This window comes from Bufo bufo, chromosome 7 (assembly GCF_905171765.1).
Source record: "Bufo bufo chromosome 7, aBufBuf1.1, whole genome shotgun sequence".
NCBI lineage: Eukaryota > Metazoa > Chordata > Amphibia > Anura > Bufonidae > Bufo > Bufo bufo.
Window position 1 is genome coordinate 223,194,156 of NC_053395.1, and position 22,454 is coordinate 223,216,609.

Consider the following 22,454-nt stretch of genomic DNA (forward strand, 5'->3'; position numbering starts at 1 on the left):
TATGTACAAGAATATAACTACTATAATACTGCTCCTATATACAGGAATATAACTACTATAATACTGCTCCTATATACAAGAATATAACTACTATAATACTGCCTCCTATGTACAAGAATATAACTACTATACTACTGCCTCCTATGTACAAGAATATAACTACTATAATACTGCTCCTATGTACAAGAATATAACTACTATAATACTGCCTCCTATGTACAAGAATATAACTACTATAATACTGCCTCCTATGTACAAGAATATAACTACTATAATACTGCCTCCTATGTACAAGAATATAACTACTATAATACTGCTCCTATGTACAAGAATATAACTACTATAATACTGCTCCTATATACAAGAATATAACTAATATAATACTGCTCCTATGTACAAGAATATAACTACTATAACACTGCTCCTATGTACAAGAATATAACTACTATAATACTGCCTCCTATGTACAAGAATATAACTGCTATAATACTGCCTCATATGTACAATAATATAACTATAATATAACTACTATAATACTGCTCCTATGTACAAGAATATAACTACTATAATACTGCCTCCTATGTACAGGAATATAACTACTATAATACTGCTCCTATGTACAAGAATATAACTACTATAATACTGCTCCTATGTACAAGAATATAATTACTATAATACTGCTCCTATGTACAAGAATATAACTGCTATAATACTGCCTCATATGTACAATAATATAACTACTATAATACTGCTCCATATGTACAATAATATAACTACTATAATACTGCTCCTATGTACAAGAATATAACTTCTATAATACTGCCTCCTATGTACAGGAATATAACTACTATAATACTGCTCCTATGTACAAGAATATAACTACTATAATACTGCTCCTATGTACAAGAATATAACTACTATAATACTGCTCCTATGTACAAGACTATAACTACTATAATACTGCTCCTATGTACAAGAATATAACTACTATAATACTGCTCCTATGTACAAGACTATAACTGCTATAATACTGCCTCATATGTACAATAATATAACTGCTATAATACTGCTCCTATGTACAAGAATATAACTACTATAATACTGCCTCCTATGTACAGGAATATAACTACTATAATACTGCTCCTATGTACAAGAATATAACTACTATAATACTGCTCCTATGTACAAGACTATAACTACTATAATACTGCTCCTATGTACAAGAATATAACTACTATAATACAGCTCCTATGTACAAGAATATAACTACTATAATACTGCTCCTATGTACAAGAATATAACTACTATAATACTGCTCCTATGTACAAGAATATAACTACTATAATACTGCTCCTATGTACAAGAATATAACTACTATAATACTGCTCCTATGTACAAGAATATAACTACTATAATACTGCTCCTATGTACAAGAATATAACTACTATAATACTGCTCCTATGTACAAGAATATAACTACTATAATACTGCTCCTATGTACAAGAATATAACTACTATAATACTGCTCCTATTTACAAGAATATAACTACTATAATACTGCTCCTATGTACAAGAATATAACTGCTATAATACTGCCTCCTATGTACAAGAATATAACTGCTATAATACTGCTCCTATGTACAAGAATATAACTACTATAATACTGCTCCTATGTACAAGAATATAACTACTATAATACTGCCTCCTATGTACAAAAATATAACTACTATAATACTGCCTCCTCTGTACAAGAATATAACTACTATAATACTGCTCCTATGTGTAAGAATATAACTACTATAATACTGCCTCCTCTGTACAAGAATATACAGTCAGGTCCATAAATATTGGGACATGGACACAATTCTAACATTTTTGGCTCTATACACCACCACAATGAAACAAACAAGATGTGCTTTACCTGCAGACTGTCATTTTTCATTTGAGGGTATTTACATCCAAATCAGGTGAACGGTGCAGGAATTACAACAGTTTGCATATGTGCCTCCCACTTGTTAAGGGACCAAAAGTAATGGGACAATTGTCTTCTCAGCTGTTCCATGGCCAGGTGTGTGTTATTCCCTCATTATGTCAATTACAATGAGCAGATAAAAGGTCCAGAGGTCATTTCCAGTCTGCTATTTGCATTTGGAATCTGTTGCTGTCAACTCTCAAGATGAGATCCAAAGAGCTGTCACTATCAGTGAAGCAAGCCATCATTAGGCTGAAAAAACACAACAAACCCGTCAGAGAGATAGCAACAACATTAGGCCTGGCCAAAACAACTGTTTGGAACATTCTTAAAAAGAAGGAACGCACCGGTGAGCTCAGCAACACCAAAAGACCCGGAAGACCATGGAAAACAACTGTGGTGGATGAGAATTCTTTCCCTGGTGAAGAAAACACCCTTCACAACAGTTGGCCAGACCAAGAACACTCTCCAGGAGGTAGGTGTATGTGTGTCAAAGTCAACAATCAGGAGAAGACTTCACCAGAGTGATTACAGAGGGTTCACCACAAGATGGAAACCATTGGTGAGCCTCAAAACAGGAAGGCCAGATTAGAGTTTGCCAAACGACATCTAAAAAAGCCTTCACGGTTCTGGAACAACATCCTATGGACAGATGAGACCAAGATCAACTTGTACCAGAGTGATGGGAAGAGAAGAGTATGGAGAAGGAAAGGAACTGCTCATGATCCTAAGCATACCACCTCATCAGTGAAGCATGGTGGTGGTAGTGTCATGGCGTGGGCTTGTATGGCCGCCAATGGAACTGCTTCTCTTGTATTTATTGATGATGTGACTGCTGACAAAAGCAGCAGGATGAATTCTGAAGTGTTTCGGGCAATATTATCTGCTCATATTCAGCCAAATGCTTCAGAACTCATTGGACGGCGCTTCATAGTGCAGATGGACAATGACCCAAAGCATACTGCAAAAGCAATTAAAGAGTTTTTTAAGGGACAGAAGTGGAATGTTCTGCAATGGCCAAGTCAATCACCGGACCTGAATCCGATTGAGCTGCATTTCACTTGCTGAAGACAAAACTGAAGGGAAAATGCCCCAAGAACAAGCAGGAACTGAAGACAGTTGCAGTAGAGGCCTGGCAGAGCATCACCAGGGATGAAACCCAGCGTCTGGGGATGTCTATGCGTTCCAGACTTCAGGCTGTAATTGACTGCAAAGGATTTGCAACCAAGTATTAAAAAGTGAAAGTTTCATTTATGATTATTATTCTGTCCCATTACTTTTGGTCCCTTAACAAGTGGGAGGCACATATGCAAACTGTTGTAATTCCTGCACCGTTCACCTGATTTGGATGTAAATCCCCTCAGATTACAGCTGACAGTCTGCAGGTAAAGCAAATCTTGTTCGTTTCATTTCAAATCCATTGTGGTGGTGTATAGCCAAAAATGTTAGGATTGTGTCCATGTCCCAATATGTATGGACCTGACTGTAACTACTATAATACTGCCTCCTATGTACAAGAATATAACTACTATAATACTGCCTCCTATGTACAAGAATATAACTACTATAATACTGCCTCCTATGTATAAGAATATAACTACTATAATACTGCTCCTATGTACAAGAATATAACTACTATAATACTGCCTCCTATGTACAAGAATATAACTACTATAATACTGCCTCCTATGTATAAGAATATAACTACTATAATACTACCTCCTATGTACAAGAATATAACTACTATAATACTGCCTCCTATGTACAAGAATATAACTACTATAATACTGCTCCTATGTACAAGAATATAACTACTATAATACTGCCTCCTATGTACAAGAATATAACTACTATAATACTGCTCCTATGTACAAGAATATAACTACTATAATACTGCTCCTATGTACAAGAATATATCTACTATAATACTGCCTCCTATGTACAAGAATATAACTACTATAATACTGCTCCTATGTACAAGAATATAACTACTATAATACTGCTCCTATGTACAAGAATATAACTACTATAATACTGCTCCTATGTACAAGAATATATCTACTATAATACTGCTCCTATGTACAAGAATATAACTACTATTTTACTGCTCCTATGTACAAGAATATAACTACTATAATACTGCTCCTATGTACAAGAATATAACTACTATAATACTAGCCCTGTGGGTTGTATGTAAGGACCTTCTTTAACCTTAGGCGCCTGATGTTAGTATTTTGGACCTCTTTGCGTTTCTTTTCTCTTTGTTATATTTTGTGCCCAGTGTTGTTATTGAGTAACTGGTGTGCAGGCAGTGAACTGGTGACTAGTGTCCTGAGTACATAATACGGCCGCGCAGTCTATAATGTTACAACCTTGTAGTTTATTGTCTGGATCACAATGTTATGGTCCAGGGTTGTTTTCTTCTCTTTTCTCCGGGTTCTTTGTCTTTCCATTGTTGGGCCTGTATTCTTTATGGTTCCCAGTCGTCTCATCCTTGTCTTTCTGTCTCTGTAGACGTCTCGCTGCTTCTCTTGATGGAATCTTTATTTGTCGGGTGTTCTCTGGGATTAGGAGTCTTGGTACTGATTTTAGGTTCTGAGCTTTTGATATTTTGTAGTTGGATTTGTTTACGGGAACATTTGGACAATAAGGAAGAAAGCTGCAAGAAGATTTGTAAATGGCGGGGTATGCTTGTTTTTACTTTCTAGCGTCTCGTATCATTTCTCATTGGGTTTGTCACCCAACTTTCCCAGACTCCTGACCAGCTGTCTCTTAGTTATGTTTGTGTCTGGACAAACCCATGAAGAATATTACCATTCCTGATGTTTAACCCTAGAACCCTAAAGAGCTGTTTCTTAGAAAGATGGTTGATGGCCATTGTGTCTACCATTAAAACTAGCTTAGGGATTTAGCTTTCCCAGAGTCCTAAGCAGCTGATTCTTAGTTATATCTGTTTCTAGAAAAGCTGGGTGAGAATCCTTAAATCTGCCTTGCAATTATTTCAGAGGGTTTTTATCCAGCTTTCTTAAGGTCCTGAAGGGCTGCCTCTCAGTTGTACCTGCTTCTACAAATTATATTTGTCATTACAGTCAGTCCAGGTGGTGACTCAGATTTCCTAGAGTCTTGAGCAGCCAGTTATATCTGTATCTAGGAAAGCTGGGTGGCAGTAGGTAACCTGCCATTGCACAGGGCCCTACCTCTATAGAGGCACTGGTGTGATACTGGATCTGTAATGCACCAGCAGTGGTCACCCTGTGTCCCCTCAGGGCTCTGGCAGACAGGGCCCCTCCTGTGTTTTCATACACGGGACACCCATATAAGGAGCAGTTTTCTAGGCTATGCCGTCTGTGTTTTGTTTGACGCTTTCGGTTTCTATAGTTTCATGTCTTTGTAAAAAAACAAACAAACAAAAAAGACTGAAATAAAACTCAGTCTTGAAAAGAAAAATATTTTAAGTGAAAATGTCCGAGCGAGTCCAGGAGTAAACCGGGCACAGTGCGTAGGAAGTGGAAGCTCCTCTGCGGGAACCTTCAACTCACAGAGAATGGTCTAGACTGGACACAATTGTTACAAACTTTCATCTGTGAGAAGTATTCAGACTCTCCTACCTCCTGATGCAACGAGACAGTCCCAGATAATGGCGTGAGACAACTGATTTTATATCAAAACACGGAGGCTTCATATTGCTTAACTCTTTCTTTACTTGAAAACAGCAGCAAAGAAGATAATCTGAAAAAATCATTATTACAGAGGTAACGTAAGCCCCTCCCCCTTAGTCCTCCATAAAGGGACCTCCTCCACGTCTCCACTTCCTCTTTCTTTGCTGCTGCTATTCAGATAAGTACCCCACCATAGTCCTCTGGGCTATGGGGGCAAGATTTGTGTATATTTATTGATTTTGTCCATTTATTTTTGCCTTAGACATTGTCTTAGCAGTTGTTTGTTCCTTAGGGATTCATTTTAAGGGTCGCGTTTCCCCCCTTTGTGATTTATTTGTATCGGGGGTCTTTTGTCCCCCCGTTTTCTTTTTCGTTCTCGGCATTGTCTTGCCATTTTCTTTTCGTTCCGGAGGCTAATCCCATTTTCCGGTGGTCTCCGGCCGCATTGCGGCCTTAGTTTTTTCTTACCGGTCTCTGGGGGGTCTCCGGTTTCCTTCTGCGGTCCCGCTTCGGCGCCATTTTCTTCTTCTTATCCTTCTTCTCCCACGTCTGTTGTATCGCGGGAGTTCGGCGGCCATTTTGGGTTGCGCCCGAGATCTCGCGATTGCGGGATTTCGGGCGCGCGCGCACTCACCGGCCTCTTTTGGTTTTTTCCCAGCTCCGAGATCGCGCGAGATTTCGGAAGGATTTTTCTGTGCAGCGTCAACGGTCACCTCGGCTTACCGCTCCTGCCTGTCGCTTTGTTAAGTTTACCTAATAGGGTCTTTATTTTAGGTACTATTGATTTACCTATTCCTGCCATCATGTCCCTGGTTCCAGTCCCCTCTCTGGTCGCTAACAGCCCCTTGCTAGCTCCCAATAATGTGGCTCCCCAGGCTGTGCCCCCCCATGCTGGGTCAGCTACTCCTTCCTTGGCAGATGCCCAGGCTAGGGCCTTACAACAGTCTATTTCAGACGCTATTTTGTCTGCTATGGACTCTGTTTCCTCAGCCCTCACTAGCTCTCTGTCTCAGGTCCTCTGTGCTCAGACAGTTACCATGACACATGATACTACTGTGTCTTTGCCTAATACCTCCAGAAACTCATTGACCGATGGCTTAGTTCCATCATCTGACAGCGCGCTTCGGTCGCGCAAACGAGCCTATCCGCGCAAGGCAGAATGTGCACGGAACTGGAAGGCGGCTAGAGCCCAACCGCAACCAGAATCTGACTCTCAGGAGTCTGAGGAGGAGGTTGAGTTACTTTCCCCAGTTAACTCTGAGGGAGATGAGTTTGCCCTGGATGAGGGGCAGCCTGATCCGGTTTCCCGACCCTCTACGTCTAAGTCGCCTGCTTCGGCCGACGCACAGACACCCCTTACGGATCCATCTGGTTCCCCATTATTTGACCCGGACTCACTACATCATCCCAGGTCATCCGAGTGGCTGCCGGCTCCTCATGTCACTAGCTATATTGAGACCATGGCCCGCAAGCCCCTTAGCAAGGAGGCTAGGAACAAACTGAGGGCTGAATGCCCACGTCCAACTATACCAAACAGGGTATGTGAAACGCCCACAGTCGACCCTAAGGTCGTTCAATTTCTGTCTAAGTCGGGGTTTAGTCCCCGTAGAGGCCTGGACTCAGCCCTTCGGGCATGCCAGGACAAGTTGTTGGACATTATGGGGCCACTCGCAAAAATTTTTGACTTGGCGGAATCTGCTAAGTCTGAGGGCAGGCTAGTAGACCCGGAGGAACTTAGAGGTTGGGTCCAACGGGCCATATGCCTGGCAGGCAACGCCAATACCTCTATTGCCATAGAACGCAGGAAGGCCATCTTAATCAAGATGGAACCTAAGTTAGCCAATATGGCCCTTACTGAATCGGGCAAAGACGCCCAGGGACTCCTTTTTGGTGATCCCTTTATAAAGGAGCTGGGAAAGTTTGTGGGCACATTCACTGCCCTTGATAAGGCGCAAACCTCTATGCGCAAGGTTTTCAGTAACCGGGTTTCCTCCAGGGCCGGCAGTTCAAGGGGCCGTCTGGCCGGCCGTTCCTCCTTCCAGTCCCGTGGCGCGGGACGAGGTCCCTCTTCATCATCCTTCCGGTCCTTTGGTCAGGACCCCAGACAACCTCCATCCTTCTTTCCAGCGCGGGGTTCGTTTGGACGAGGCAGATCCTATCGGGGAAATCCGAACATTCGACGCCCTTTCGGTAAGTCAACAGTTTCCCCCCCCTTCTTCGGACCTATGTATAGGGGGCAGACTCCGTTTCTTTTCCCATGTGTGGGCCACTGTCACTTCAGACCCGTGGATTTTATCCACAATATTAGGGTTCCACATAGAGCTTGTGTCAAACCCGTATCTATTAAGGTCCCTTCCACACATTCAGGCGTCCTTGTCGACCCAACTCCTCATAGACGAGGAATTAAATCAGTTGCTCCTGAAAGGAGCCATAGAACCAGCCTCCCGGTCCCCTCAGGGAGTGATCAGCAATATCTTCCTCGTGGAGAAAAAAGGAGGTCAATTCCGGCCAGTTATAAACCTGAAGGCCCTAAATTCCTTTGTGAGATACCGGCATTTCAAGATGGAGGGCATCCATCTCCTTCGGGATATGCTACTTCCTCAGGATTGGCTAGTAAAACTAGACCTAAAGGATGCATACCTTACTGTACCAATTGCTCCATCCTCAAGGGATCTGTTGCAGTTCCGTTGGCGGATCGCCCTGTGGCGGTTCACGTGCCTCCCCTTTGGCCTGTCATCCGCCCCATGGTGCTTCACGAAATTACTTCGCCCGGTCATGGCCTGGCTCCGCAGCCGAGGGGTGAGGCTTATAGTATATCTAGACGATATCCTGATCATGGCCAAGGATTACTCCACCATCCTGAATCATCTTCATCTGGCAATGTCCCTTCTCACCAGTCTAGGTTTCATTATCAACCGGGAGAAGTCCTGTTTGATCCCGTCCAGGGCTTTGGAGTTCCTAGGTTTCCTGGTGGATTCAGAGGCTCTGTCTCTCAGTCTCCCCACTGTGAAGGTCAGTTCCATACGCAAGGAATTGCGTCGCACGTTGGCTCTGCCTCAGGTATCTCTTCGCCAGTTGGCCAGAGTGATAGGTCTCCTATCGTCCTCTATCCAGGCGATTTTCCCAGCCCCATTGCATTATCGGGCCTTGCAACGCCTGAAGATTGCTCATCTGCAGGCGGGAGCAACCTATGCGGACCTCGTCATTCTAGACTCAGACACTCGGGACGAGCTAGTTTGGTGGATTGCCAATTTGTCCGCGTGGAACGGGAGGGCCATTTTTGGCCCTCGCCCGGACCTGGTTGTAGAGTCAGACGCCAGTCTCCTGGGCTGGGGGGCCCATTGCGAGGGGATGTCCACCGGAGGCCCTTGGGCGTCCTCGGAGACATCCCTGCACATCAATGCCCTGGAGCTCCTTGCGGGATCTTTTGCGATCCGCAGTTTTGTCAACGGACGGGCCAGAGCGTGTGTACGCCTACGGATGGACAACGTCTCGGCGGTCCGGTATATCAACTCCATGGGTGGCACCCGTTCCAAGATGTTAACTCATCTGGCCAAGGAGTTTTGGGACTTTTGCCTCTCCAACAACGTCTCGGTGGTGGCGGAGTACTTACCGGGACTCCACAATACTCGGGCCGATTGGAGCTCTCGTTTCATGTCCGACTCCAGCGATTGGAGATTGGACGAGGAAATCTTCGCTTCTGTGTTATCCCTCTGGGGTCCGTGTTCCATCGACCTCTTCGCATCCTGTTGGAACGCCCAGCTCCCCAGGTACTTCAGTTGGAGGCCGGACCCATCTGCGGAGGCAGTAGATGCCTTCTTACAACGGTGGTCAGGGAACCTGATGTATGCCTTTCCTCCTTTCTCCCTGATTCCACGGGTCCTGGCCATGGTGCGTTACCAAGAGGCGGAGTTGGTCTTAGTGATCCCGTTCTGGAACACTCAATCGTGGTTCCCTCAGCTCCTGGAGTTGTTGGTGGACTATCCTCTGTTGTTGCCCCATTCAGCGACCCTATTGCGGGGGCCGTTGAATCAATCACACCCTCTTGTAGTTTCGGGCTCCCTTCGCCTGCTGGCTTGCAGGATTTCGGGAACTCCGATTCGCCCACGGATGTTTCGGAAACAGCTAGGTTCCTATTGGAGAGCGCGTGGGCCCCCGGCACCAGACGAGCTTACAAGTCAGCATGGCAGTCTTGGTCTGGTTGGTGCCTGCTCAGGAATCTGGATCCCGTTACGACCTCGGTGAATAATATTATCTTGTTCCTTTCTTCTTTGTACAAGGATGGTAAGGCTTATCGTACCATTAATGTTTTTAGGTCGGCTATTTCGTCTGGCCATAGAGGGTTCGAAGGCTACCCAGCTGGGCGTCATCCCCTGGTTTGTCGTTTACTTAGGGGCTCTCGCCTTACACGTCCTCCCCGTCCTCGTTTTTCGAGTTCTTGGGACGTATCCATAGTTTTATCTTTTCTGTCGTCTTGGCCGGTCAATTCGGAACTCTCTTTGCGTCAGCTTTCGGCCAAGTTAGTTACTTTATTTTGTCTGGTCTCCTGTAAGAGGGTTTCGGACGTTCGGGCGTTGGACTACGATGCTCGTTCGTTTACCCCGGAAGGTGTGACTTTTAATATCTCACGTCGCACTAAGACCAGTATTAAGTCTGTGGATTATCCGGCTTTTCAGGAATCCTCTATCCTGTGTCCGGTTGCGTGTCTTAGGGAATACGAAGCGCGGACTTCGCATCTGCGGACTACTTCTCATTCGCAGCTGTTCATCTCTTTCCGTCGACCCCACCTTCCTGTCACTAGTGTCACTTTATCACGTTGGGTGAAATGGATTTTATCCCTATCTGGCATTGACCCCTCCATTTTCACGGCGCATTCGGTTCGAGGTGCCGCGGCCACGTCCCTTACCCTATCGGGGGCAAAATTGGAGGATGTCATGAGGCTAGCAAACTGGTCTCGAGTTTCTACCTTCAGGGATTTCTACTTCAGACCGGGCCCGCATGTGTTTTCTTCCATTGTGAGTCGGCTTTAAACTAGCAATATGAAGCCTCCGTGTTTTGATATAAAATTGTAGGATTTTACTAATTTATGACGTAAGGTCATGATTTTATGAAAAACACGGAGGCGAGTATTGCCCCACCCTCTCTTTTCTCCCTCCCTTTATTAAATATTAAATATTTTGTACTATTTTGTTATATGCATAAAATTGATGTTACTTTGCATTACCTGTGAGGTATCAGTACGACTATTTGGAGCTCCTCTTGGCTCCTTGCTATTTATTTTTATGTTTCTTTCCAGGTTGATTACAAAGTCCAGCAGTCTGTGGTTGCTGTTCCCCAGTGTTGTCACGTCCTACCAGGATTTCGTTTGGGGATCGCTCAGTTGTTAAGCATCGTTTGAAGTCACGCCGGTTGTTTGGATTCTCGGCGGTTTCCAGTTCGGTTTGCAGATCCGTTACCAAAGAAAGAGGAAGTGGAGACGTGGAGGAGGTCCCTTTATGGAGGACTAAGGGGGAGGGGCTTACGTTACCTCTGTAATAATGATTTTTTCAGATTATCTTCTTTGCTGCTGTTTTCAAGTAAAGAAAGAGTTAAGCAATACTCGCCTCCGTGTTTTTCATAAAATCATGACCTTACGTCATAAATTAGTAAAATCCTACAATTGTAATGGTGAAGCTGGGAGCTCTCCACTCCCCACCATTCGGCTCAGCTGCCTCGCTCCACACTGCTGGGCTGTGCAGGAGGAGCAGTGCAGGCCGGGAATCAGCTTGTGGCCTCCTCCTCCTACATGGCACAGCAGCGCCATGTGTATCCTGCATGTTGCTGCTGGGGAGCGCAGATCATCGGAGGAACTAGGTGAGTACTTACAGTTTTTTTTCTAATTTTTTTATTTCCTGTGAAGGGGGCATATATCTGGGCATAACTACTGTGAGGGGGCACATATCTAAGCATAACTACTGTGAGGGGGAACAGATGTGGGCATAACTACTGTGAGGGGGCACATATCTGGGCATAACTAATGTGAGGGGCCACATATCTGGGCATAACTACTGTTAGGGGGCACATATCTGGGCATAACTACTGTGAGGGGACATTATATGGGCATAACTACTGTGAGGGGGGACTTATCTGGGCATAACTACTGTGGGGGGGGCACATATCTGGGCATAACTACTGTGAGGGGGCACATATCTGGGCATAACTACTGTTAGGGGGCACATATCTGGGCATAACTACTGTGAGGGGGCATATATCTGGGCATAACTACTGTGAGGGGGCATATATATGGGCATAACTACAGTGAGGGGGCACATATCTGAGCATAACTACTGTGAGGGGGAACAGATGTGGGCATAACTACTGTGAGGGGGGCACATATCTGGGCATAACTACAGTGAGGGGGCACACATCTGAACATAACTACTGTGAGGGGGCACATATCTGGGCATAACTACTGTGAGGGGGAACAGATGTGGACATAACTGCTGTGAAGGGGGCACATATCCATACCTCCCAACTTTTGAAAATCACAAAGAGGGACAACATGTGCAGCGCGCATTGCGCCAATTTTTTTTCATACTAGGCAACGCCTCTAACTGCGCCCAAAGCATAATTACTGACTCCGTCAGAAATGCAGCAGCGGGGATCGGTTATTGTGGAGCTCCTGGGACAATCATTTTTCTTGCACTTTAATATTTATTTAAATATATAAATATTAGCAGATAAATCATTGGATTAGGCCTCATGCACACGGCCGTTGGGCAGCCGTGGCCGTACTGCGGCCCGCAAACGGCGGGTCGGCAATCTACGGTTGCCGGCCGTGTGCACTCCGCATCACGGATGCAGACCCATTCACTTGAATGGGTCTGCAATTCCGGAGATGCGGAATGGAGTCACGGAACGGACCACTGGAAGCACTACGGAGTGCTTCCGTGGTGTTTCTTTCCGTTGTTCCGCACCGCATAAAAATATGACATGTCATATTTTTTTGTGGTGCGGACTGACCATGGACCCATTCAAGTTGAATGGGTCCAGCCCACTGAACGGATGTTGCCCGTGCATTGGGGACCGCGATTGCACGGAACGTATGCACAACGGCCGTGTGCATGAGGCCTTATAGATATTTTGACCGTCTTGTGTGGGGTCTGTGACATAAGCGTCATCACCCAGCATTGACCATCTTGTGCGGGGTCTGTGCGATAAGCGTCGTCACCCGGCATTGACCGTCTAGTATGGGGTCTGTGTGATAAGCGTCGTATCAGTCATTGACCGTCTTGTGTGGGGTCTGTGTGATAAGCGGTGTCACCTGACATTGACCATCTTGTGTGGGGTCTGTGTGATAAGCGTCGTCACCCAGCATTGACAGTCTTGTGTGAGGTCTATGTGATAAGTGACGTCACCCGGCATTGACCGTCTTGTGTGGGGTCTGTGAGATAAGCGTCGTCACCCAGCATTGACCGTCTTGTGTGGGGTCTGTGTGATGAGCGTCGTCACCCAGCATTGACCGTCTTGTGTGAGGTCTATGTGATAAGCGTCGTCACCCAGCATTGACCGTCTTGTGTGGGGTCTATGTGATAAGCGTCGTCACCCGGCATTGACCGTCTTGTGTGGGGTCTGTGTGATAAGCGTCGTCACCCGACATTAACCGTCTTGTGTGGGGTCTGTGTGATAAGCGTCGTCACCCGGCATTGACCGTCTTGTGTGGGGTCTGTGTGATAAGCGTCGTCACCCGACATTGACCATCTTGTGTGGGGTCTGTGTGATAAGTGTCGTCACCCGACATTAACCGTCTTGTGTGGGGTCTGTGTGATAAGCGTCGTCACCCGGCATTGACCGTCTTGTGTGGGGTCTGTGTGATAAGCGTCGTCACCCGGCATTGACCGTCTTGTGTGGGGTCTGTGTGATAAGCGTCGTCACCCGGCATTGACCGTCTTGTGTGGGGTCTGTGTGATAAGCGGCATCACCCGGCATTGACCGTCTTGTGTGAGGTCTATGTGATAAGCGTCGTCACCCGGCATTGACCGTCTTGTGTGGGGTCTGTGAGATAAGCGGCATCGACTGTCTTGTGTCTCCCCTAGTTTCTCGGAGGAGCTTAGCGGCATCGCCTTAAGTCCCGTTTTAGCAGCGTGAGTGTAAATTGTGGAATCTGTAACTCCTCAGCGCAGGGAACAAAAACATTGTTACAAGGAGATAATCTGCGTGCTGCAATCAGCCAGGAATGCCGCTAATCCTCCGCGAGATGACAGCGCGTACAGCGGCCAGAGTGCGCCTCCGTGGGTGGAAATACTCCCCGTACAGCGAAGGCTCAGGATGAAGCAGGACGCCCGCAGGTTGGGTCCGGGGGTTTAGAGGAGCATTCCACAGCGTGCACGTCTGCGAGGCCCGGCTACACCCAGACATTTATCAGGATATTTATTACCGCGCGCCTCGTCTCCGGTTACACGGATGACGTCACACAGCTGCCCGCTGGACTCGCTCCTGTAGGGGCCGACACGGCTCTGTTCACATATGCGTAAGGAGTCTTCCTCGCAGATTCCAGCAAAAAGACAGACCCCACTGTAAGGCCTCATGCTCACGACCGTGCCATTTTTTGCGGTCCACAAATTGCGGATCTGCAAAAAACGGATGCTGCCCGTGTGCCTTCTGCAATTTGCGGAACGGAACAGGAGGCACATTATAGAGATGCCTATTCTTGTCTGCAAAACGGACAAGAATAGGACATTTCTGTGGAATCACGGAACCGAGCAACGATGCGGACAGCACACAGAGTGCTGTCCGCATCTTTTGCGGACCCATTGAAAAGAATGGTTCCGTATACGGAATCAAAATACAGTCCGTATATGGAACGCAAAAAACGTTCGTGTGCATGAGCCCTAAGTCAGCGGGGTCCGTCGGCTGAGCAGACTATTGTGGCTTTCATTATAAATGGCAGCCGCAAAGCTTATGGGAACAGAACCTCAGAGTTGGGCTACATGCACACGAACGTTGTTTGTTTCCATGTCCGTTCCGTTTTTTTTTTTTGCAGATAGGATGCAGACCCATTCATTTTAATGGGTCCGCAAAAAATGCTGCTGTCTGCATCAGTATGTCCATTCCGTAGCCCTGCAAAAAAAATATAATATGTCCTATTCTTGTCCATTTTAGGCATTGTTACAATGGATACGCAAGAAAAAAAAACGGATGGCATTCGTTTTTTTTTTTTGCGGATCGCAAAACACATACGGTCATGTGCATGTAGCCTTAGGCTGGGTTCACACGGGCGTTGCGGGAAAATGTGCGGGTGCATTGCAGGAACACCCGCGATTTTTCCGCGCGAGTGCAAAACATTGTAATGCGTTTTGCACTCGCGTGAGAAAAATCGCGCATGTTTGGTACCCAAACCCGAACTTCTTCACAGAAGTTCGGGCTTGGGATCGGTGTTCTGTAGATTGTAGTATTTTCCCTTATAACATGGTTATAAGGGAAAATAATAGCATTCTGAATACAGAATGCATAGTAAACTAGCGCTGGAGGGGTTAAAAAAAATATATATATAATTTAACTCGCCTTAGTCCACTTGATCGCGCAGCCCGGCATCTCCTTCTGTCTTCTTTGCTGAACAGGACCTGTGGTGAGCATTAATTACAGGTAAAGGACCTGTGGTGACGTCACTCCGGTCATCACATGATCCATCACATGATCCATCACCATGGTAAAAGATCATGTGATGGATCATGTGATGACCAGAGTGACATCATCAAAGGTCCTTTACCTGTAATGAATGCTCACCACAGGTCCTGTTCAGCAAAGGAGACAGAAGGAGATGCCGGCTCTGCAATCAAGTGGACTAAGGTGAGTTAAATTATATATATATTTTTTTTAACCCCTCCAGCCCTATTGTACTATGTATTCTGTATTCAGAATGCTATTATTTTCCCTTATAACCATGTTATAAGGGAAAATAATAATGATCGGGTCTCCATAGAGCATGCTGCGATTTTCACGCAACGCACAAGTGATGCGTGAAAATCACCGCTCATGTGAACAGCCCCATAGAAATGAATGGGTCGGGATTCAGTGCAGGTGCAATGCGTTCACCTCACGCATCGCATCCGCGCGGAATACTCGCCCGTGTGAAAGAGGCCTTAGGCCCAGCCCTATTGTGAGGGTGCGGCCCCTTGTGCTAAACTGGAACAGCCGTTGGTTGCTGCGATTGGGCGTGGCTCGGCTGCACCGCGGGGCCCCCCCTCTAAGTGTAACGGTAGCTTTAAAGGGGTTTTCCCCTCTCAGGCATTGAGGGCAGATTGCTAGGATAGTCCATCCATGTCAGACGCACTCCTGTCTCCAGAACAGGGCCCCCCAAAGTGAAGGTGAGCACATCGCCAGCACTGTCGCCCTCGATTCACTTCTATGGGAGTTCCGAAAAAAGCTGAGCAAGTACGCTTCCCTATTTCGGAAGTCCCATAGCAGCGAACGGAGAGCACACTGCGCAGGCACGGACACCTCTCCATTCACCAACACTCTGCTATTTTCTGAACATTCCTTAGCGGTGAATAGAAGGTGGCGGTGCTTACATGTGCGATGTGCTCTTCTTCACTTCAGGGGCCCCTTTTTGGTGGTAGGAGCGGGTCCCATAAGTTTGACCTGCACCTATCTGACATTGATGGCATATCCTATCGAGATGGAAGGGTTGTCCACCAATCATATTCTACATTTTTCAAACCAGCACCTGAATCTGAATACTTTTGTAATTACATGTAATTAAAAATATATTATAGCTACTGAGTTATTCAATGGTATCTATCTGTAGAGCGCCACCTGCTGTTTGCTCTTTTTCTAATTTCTCTGTCCTTCTCACTAAGACGGAAGTTTTGTTCTTCAACTGCCACCTGCAGCAGCAAAAGGACACGAACCCTGATAAAGTACATTCCCCCTGAGAAAGGACATTCCCCCTGAGAAAGGACATTCCCCCTGAGAAAGGACATGCCCCCTGAGAAAGGACACTCCCCTTGAGCTGCCAGCTTGAAATAAATCTAGCAGAACAATTGGAGCAATGAATGGGGAGATCTCGGGATCCGAGGTACAGGGCCGGTTATAGCTTTGCAAGAGACTGTCATGTACTATCTGATTTTAATTTTTTTCATTAACCCTTTGATAACCCCTCTTGCACACGACCGTATGGCTTTTTCAGTATTTTGCGGTCCGCAAAAAATACGGATGACGTCCGTGTGCATTCAGTTTTTTTGCAGAACGGAACAGTCCTATGCTCATTCGTTATGCGCATAATAAGGCCTCTTACACACAACAGTTTTTTTTTCTTCTGTTTACGTTAATTTTTTTACGTTCCGTATACAGACCGTATACGGAACCATTAATTTCAATGGTTCCGCAAAAAATAAAATGGAATGTACTCCGTATGCATTCCGTTTCTGTATTTCCGTTCCGTTGAAAGATAAAACATGTCCTATTGGGCCTCATGCACACGACCGTTGTTTTGGTCCGTGATCGGGCCGCAGTTTTTGCGGCTCGGGTACGGACCCATTCACTTCAATGGGGCCGCAAAAGATGCAGACAGCACTCAGTGTGCCGTCCGCATCTGTTGCTCCATTCCGTGGTCCGCAAAAAAAAAATATAACCTGTCCTATTCTTGTCTGTTTTGCGGAGAAAAATAGGCAGTTATACCAATGGCTGTCTGTGCTTCAGCAAATTGCGGAACGATCACGGACACCATCCGTGTTTTGCGTATCCGCAATTTGCGGCCCACAAAACACACAACGGTCGTGTGCATGAGGCCTTATTGCTCGCAAATAACGTTCCGTGGCTCCATTCAAGTCAATGGGTCCGCAAAAAAAACAGAACACATACGGAAATACATCCGTATGTCTTCCGTATCCCTTCCCTTTTTGTGTAACCATCTATTGAAAATGTTATGCCCAGCCCAATTTTTTTATATGTAATTACTGTATACTGTACATGCCATACGGAAAAACGTAACGGAAAAATTAAACAGAAACGGAAACACAACGGAAACAAAATACGGAACAACGGATTCTTAAATAACAGACCGCAAAACACTGAAAAAGCCATACGGTCGTGTGAAAGAGGCCTAAAGCTGGGTTCACACGGGCGAGATTTCCGCGCGGGTGCAATGCGGGAGGTGAACACATTGCACCTGCACTGAATCCGGACCCATTCATTTCTATGGGGCTGTGCACATGAGCGGTGATTTTCACGCATCACTTGTGCGTTGCGTGAAAATCGCAGCATGCTCTATATTGTGTGTTTTTAACGCAACGCAGGCCCCATAGAAGTGAATGTGGCTGCATGAAAATCGCAAGCAAGTGCGGATGCGGTGCGATTTTCACACATGGTTTCTAAGATGAAAGTCTATTCACTGTATTATTTTCCCTTATAACATGGTTATAAGGGAAAATAATAGCATTCTGAATACAGAATGCTTAGTAGAAGGTCAATTGAGGGTTAAAGAAAAAAATAAAATAAATTAACTAAACCTCCTCCAATTGATCGCGTAGCTGCCAGTCTCCTGTTCTTTCTTCAGGACCTGTGGTGACATCACTGTGCTCATCACATGATATATCACATGACCCATCACCACGGTGATGGACCATGTGATGAGCTCAGTGACATCACCACAGGTCCGTTGACAGGTCCTGAAGAAAGAACAGGAGACCGGCAGCTACGCGATCAATTGGAGGAGGTGAGTACATTTTTATTAATTTTTTAACCCTCAATTGACCTTCTACTAAGCATTCTGTATTCAGAATGCTATTATTTTCCCTTATAACCATGTTATAAGGGGAAATAATACAATCTACAGAACACCGATCCCAAGCCTGAACTTCTGTGAAGAAGTTCGGGTCTGGGTACCACATTCAGTTTTTTATCACGCGCGTGCAAAACGCATTGCACCCTCGCGATAAAAACTGAACAACGGAACTCAATCGCAGTCAAAACTGACTGAAATTGCGTACCTACTCGCGCGTGTTTGCCGCAATTCACCCGGGACGCATCCTTAGCCAAAACGTGACGCCCGTGTGAACCCAGCCTAATAGGACATGTCCTATCTTTGAACGGAACGGAAAAACAGAAATACGGAAACGGAAGGCATACGGAGTACCTTCCGTATTTTTTGCAGATCCATTGAAATGAATGGTTCCGTATATGGTCTGTATACAAAACGCAAAAAACGGAACGTAAACGGAAAAAGAAAACCTTCGTGTGCAAGAGGCCTAACTGTGTAACATCATTACTAGAAAGCTCATTGAGGTTGGATTTACACATAGTTTTATAGTGTTTTTTTTTTACATTGTTGAATTTTTTTTGGGTGTGTTTATTTTTTCTTTTGTGCATCTTTTGCAGAAAAAACGCCGGCTCCAGATGTTAGCGGAATGTCTATGGGAAATATAAAATGTTGGACACTTTTTTTTTATTTTTATTTTTTTTATTTTTTTGCTACTGGCATTTTTTTAAACATATTTTTGTGTCTCTGGCATTAAATCTAAGCTGGTAATAAATAACGGCGCGCTTTGGGCGCGGCATTTTCTTTTCCCGTTGACTTCTGAATAAGAAAAAAAAAATCTGAAGAGCCTTGTATGACTAAAAAATGGCACCTAAAAAACCCTGAAAGCGCTTGTATAGGGCCTCATGCACACGACCGTTCCGTTTTTTTTACGGTCCGCCAATTGTGGAACCGCAAAACATGGAAGCCGCCTGTGTGCCTTCTGCATTTGTAGAAATGCCTATTCTCCGCAAAACTATATCATTTTTGCGGACTACGGAACGGAGCAACGGATGCGGCCAGCACACGGAGTGCTGTCTGCATTTTTTGCGGCCCCGTTGTCGTGTGCATGAGGCCTAAACTGCAAGAAATTAGCGGTGCCCCCTTTAAATGGTGGCGTTTCTATAACGAGTCGAGGTGAAGCGCACGGAGGGCCTGATCTCCGTTAATAATCAACTCCACATTCCAGTGTCCACGTTGTTCCGCTGTCAGATTGCGCAGGGCTGGGGGGACCTTGACCGGGTGTTACTGTGGATCCCTGCTCCCCTGCCAGGGATAAGGTGGTAATCCGGAGCGCTGAGCGCCTTCATTGTGCACCAGCCCTGCGTGTTATTGCAGCTGTGCGGCCTGGAAATGTCACAAGTAAATGTCACTGCGCAGGAGCCAGCGCTGACGGGGCAGAACATGGGAGGACGTGATGACTGACAAGGTGAGGACTGGTGACAGGGTCCGGGGGAGATGCCAGGAGCAGCTCAGGTGGGCGGCAGTACACCTGAGTATGGGGGAGGGGCAGCACCGTCCATGTGTTATTCAGCTCAGCTGGATAACATTAGTCACGTAAACTAAAGCGCGGCTCCACCCGCAGTTAACATTAGCCCTACGGTCTGCGAATTCTCTGTATACCGCCACTACCATTATTGCTGTTTATACTTATTGTTCAGTTCAGTTCAACATTTGTCTGGAAACCATCAGCAGGTTGGCCGGTTACCGTTAACAGATCTTATTATGACTGTTTTTGTTTTTGACCCTCAATTGTTGCACATACAGGTTATCTTCTAGAAACACGAATATCTGCGGCATGCACATACCAGCTGGTTGCATCAGGCACTTATGCGGTAATGCACTGGGTTGGAGGCCCTCAGGGGTTAATCCGCCAAATAGGTTAGGACTACGTGGTGACGTGTAGTGCGACAAAAAGGGAACAACAACACTGTGACACGTGTCACGCGACATTTGTGTCACACCAATATTGTGCGCATTTTTTGTAATGACAGTCAACGGTGTCGCACTGCGACACGACGGTCGTGCCACACCATTGACTATCATTTAGACTCCATTCACATGTCCGCACTGTGTTTCGCAAAACACGGACACCGGCAATGTGCGTTCCGCATTTTGCGGACCGCACATCGCCGGCACTAATAGAATATATGCCTATTCTTGTCCGCAATTGCGGACAAGAATAGGACATGTTCTATTTTTTCCGGGTACGGAATTGCGGACCTGGAAGTGCGGGTCCCCATTTCTGGAGCTGAGCCGCACATCGTGCGGCCCCATAGAAATGAATGGGTCAGCAATTCTGTTCTGCAAATTGCGGACGTGTGAATGGAGCCTTAGGCCTCATGCACACGACCGTTGTGTGCATCCGTGGCCGTTGTGTCGTTTTCCATTTTTTTTTGCGGACCCATTGACTTTCAATGGGTCCGTGGAAAAATCGGAAAATGCACCGTTTTGCAGCCACATCCGTGATCCGTGTTTCCTGCCCGTCAAAAAAATATGACCTGTCCTATTTTTTTGACGGACAACGGTTCACGGACCCATTCAAGTCAATGGGTCCGTGAAAGAACACGGATGCACACAAGATTGGCATCCGCGTCCGTGATCCGTGGCCGTAGGTTACTTTCATACAGACGGATCCGAAGATCCGTCTGCATAAAAGCTTTTTCAGAGATGAGTTTTCACTTCGTGAAAACTCAAATCCGACAGTATATTCTAACACAGAGGCGTTCCCATGGTGATGGGGACGCTTCTAGTTAGAATATACTGAGAACTGTGTACATGACTGCCCCCTGCTGCCTGGCAGTTGCTGCCAGGCAGCAGGGGGCAGCCCCCCCCCTGTAGTTAACACATTGGTGGCCAGTGCGGCCGGCCCCCCCCCTCCCTCCCCTGTAGTTAACTCATTGGTGTCCAGTGGGCCCCCCTCCCTCCCCTGTAGTTAACTCTTTGTTGTCCAGTGCGGCCGGCCCCCCTCCCTCCCCTGTAGTTACCTCGTTGGTGGCCAGTGGGCCCTCCCCCCTCCCTCCCCCTCCTAATTAAAATCCCCCCCCCCCCCTATCATTGGTGGCAGCGGAGAGTACCGATCGGAGTCCCAGTTTAATCGCTGGGGCTCCGATCGGTAACCATGGCAACCAGGACGCTACTGCAGTCCCGGTTGCCATGGTTACTTAGCAATTTGTAGAAGCATTATACTTACCTGCGAGGCTGCGATGTCTGTGACCGGCCGGGAGCTCCTCCTACTGGTAAGTGACAGGTCTGTGCGGCGCATTGCTTAATGATCTGTCACTTACCAGTAGGAGGAGCTCCCGGCCGGACACAGACATCGCAGCTCGCAGGTAAGTATAATGCTTCTACAAATTGCTAAGTAACCATGGCAACCGGGACTGCAGTAGCGTCCTGGTTGCCATGGTTACCGATCGGAGCCCCAGCGATTAAACTGGGACTCCGATCGGTACTCTCCGCTGCCACCAATGATAGGGGGGAGATTTTAATTAGGAGGGGGGAGGGCCCACTGGCCACCAACGAGTTAACTACAGGGGAGGGAGGGGGGGCCCACTGGCCACCAACGAGTTAACTACAGGGAAGGGAGGTGGGGGCCGGCCGCACTGGACAACAAAGAGTTAACTACAGGGGAGGGAGGGGGGCCCACTGGCCACCAATGAGTTAACTACAGGGGAGGGAGGGGGCCCGGCCGCACTGGACAACAAAGAGTTAACTACAGGGGGGGAGGGGGGGCCGGCCGCACTGGCCACCAATGAGTTAAAAACAGGGGGCAGTCATGTACACAGTTCTTTTAGTATATTCTAACCTGAAGCGTCCCCATCACCATGGGAACGCCTCTGTGTTAGAATATACTGTCGGATTTGAGTTTCACGATCTAACTCATAACCGACAGTATATTCTAACATAGAGGCGTTCCCATGGTGATGGGGACGCTTCAAGTTAAAATATACCATCGGATTGGAGAAAACTCAGATCCGATGGTATAAAAGGGACTCCTGACTTTACATTGAAAGTCAATGGGGGACGGATCCGTTTGCAATTGCACCAT

The 22,454-nt window shown here is 46.5% G+C and overlaps 1 protein-coding gene across 10 annotated transcripts in view; it reads left to right on the forward strand.

The window, feature by feature from the left end:
* Positions 1 to 22,454, forward strand: part of TNS1 (tensin 1) — a 423,340-nt gene that overhangs the window by 40,293 nt on the left and 360,593 nt on the right. The window contains exon 1 of one of the 10 annotated variants that reach the window (XM_040439501.1): positions 19,641 to 19,874. The exons of 8 other annotated variants lie outside the window; for them this stretch is intronic. In XM_040439501.1, the coding sequence (XP_040295435.1) occupies positions 19,824 to 19,874 (51 nt within the window). In that variant the 5' untranslated portion in view covers positions 19,641 to 19,823. Of the gene's footprint in view, positions 1 to 19,640; positions 19,875 to 22,454 lie in introns of those variants that run through there. One more of the 10 variants, XM_040439503.1, reaches the window with a different exon arrangement.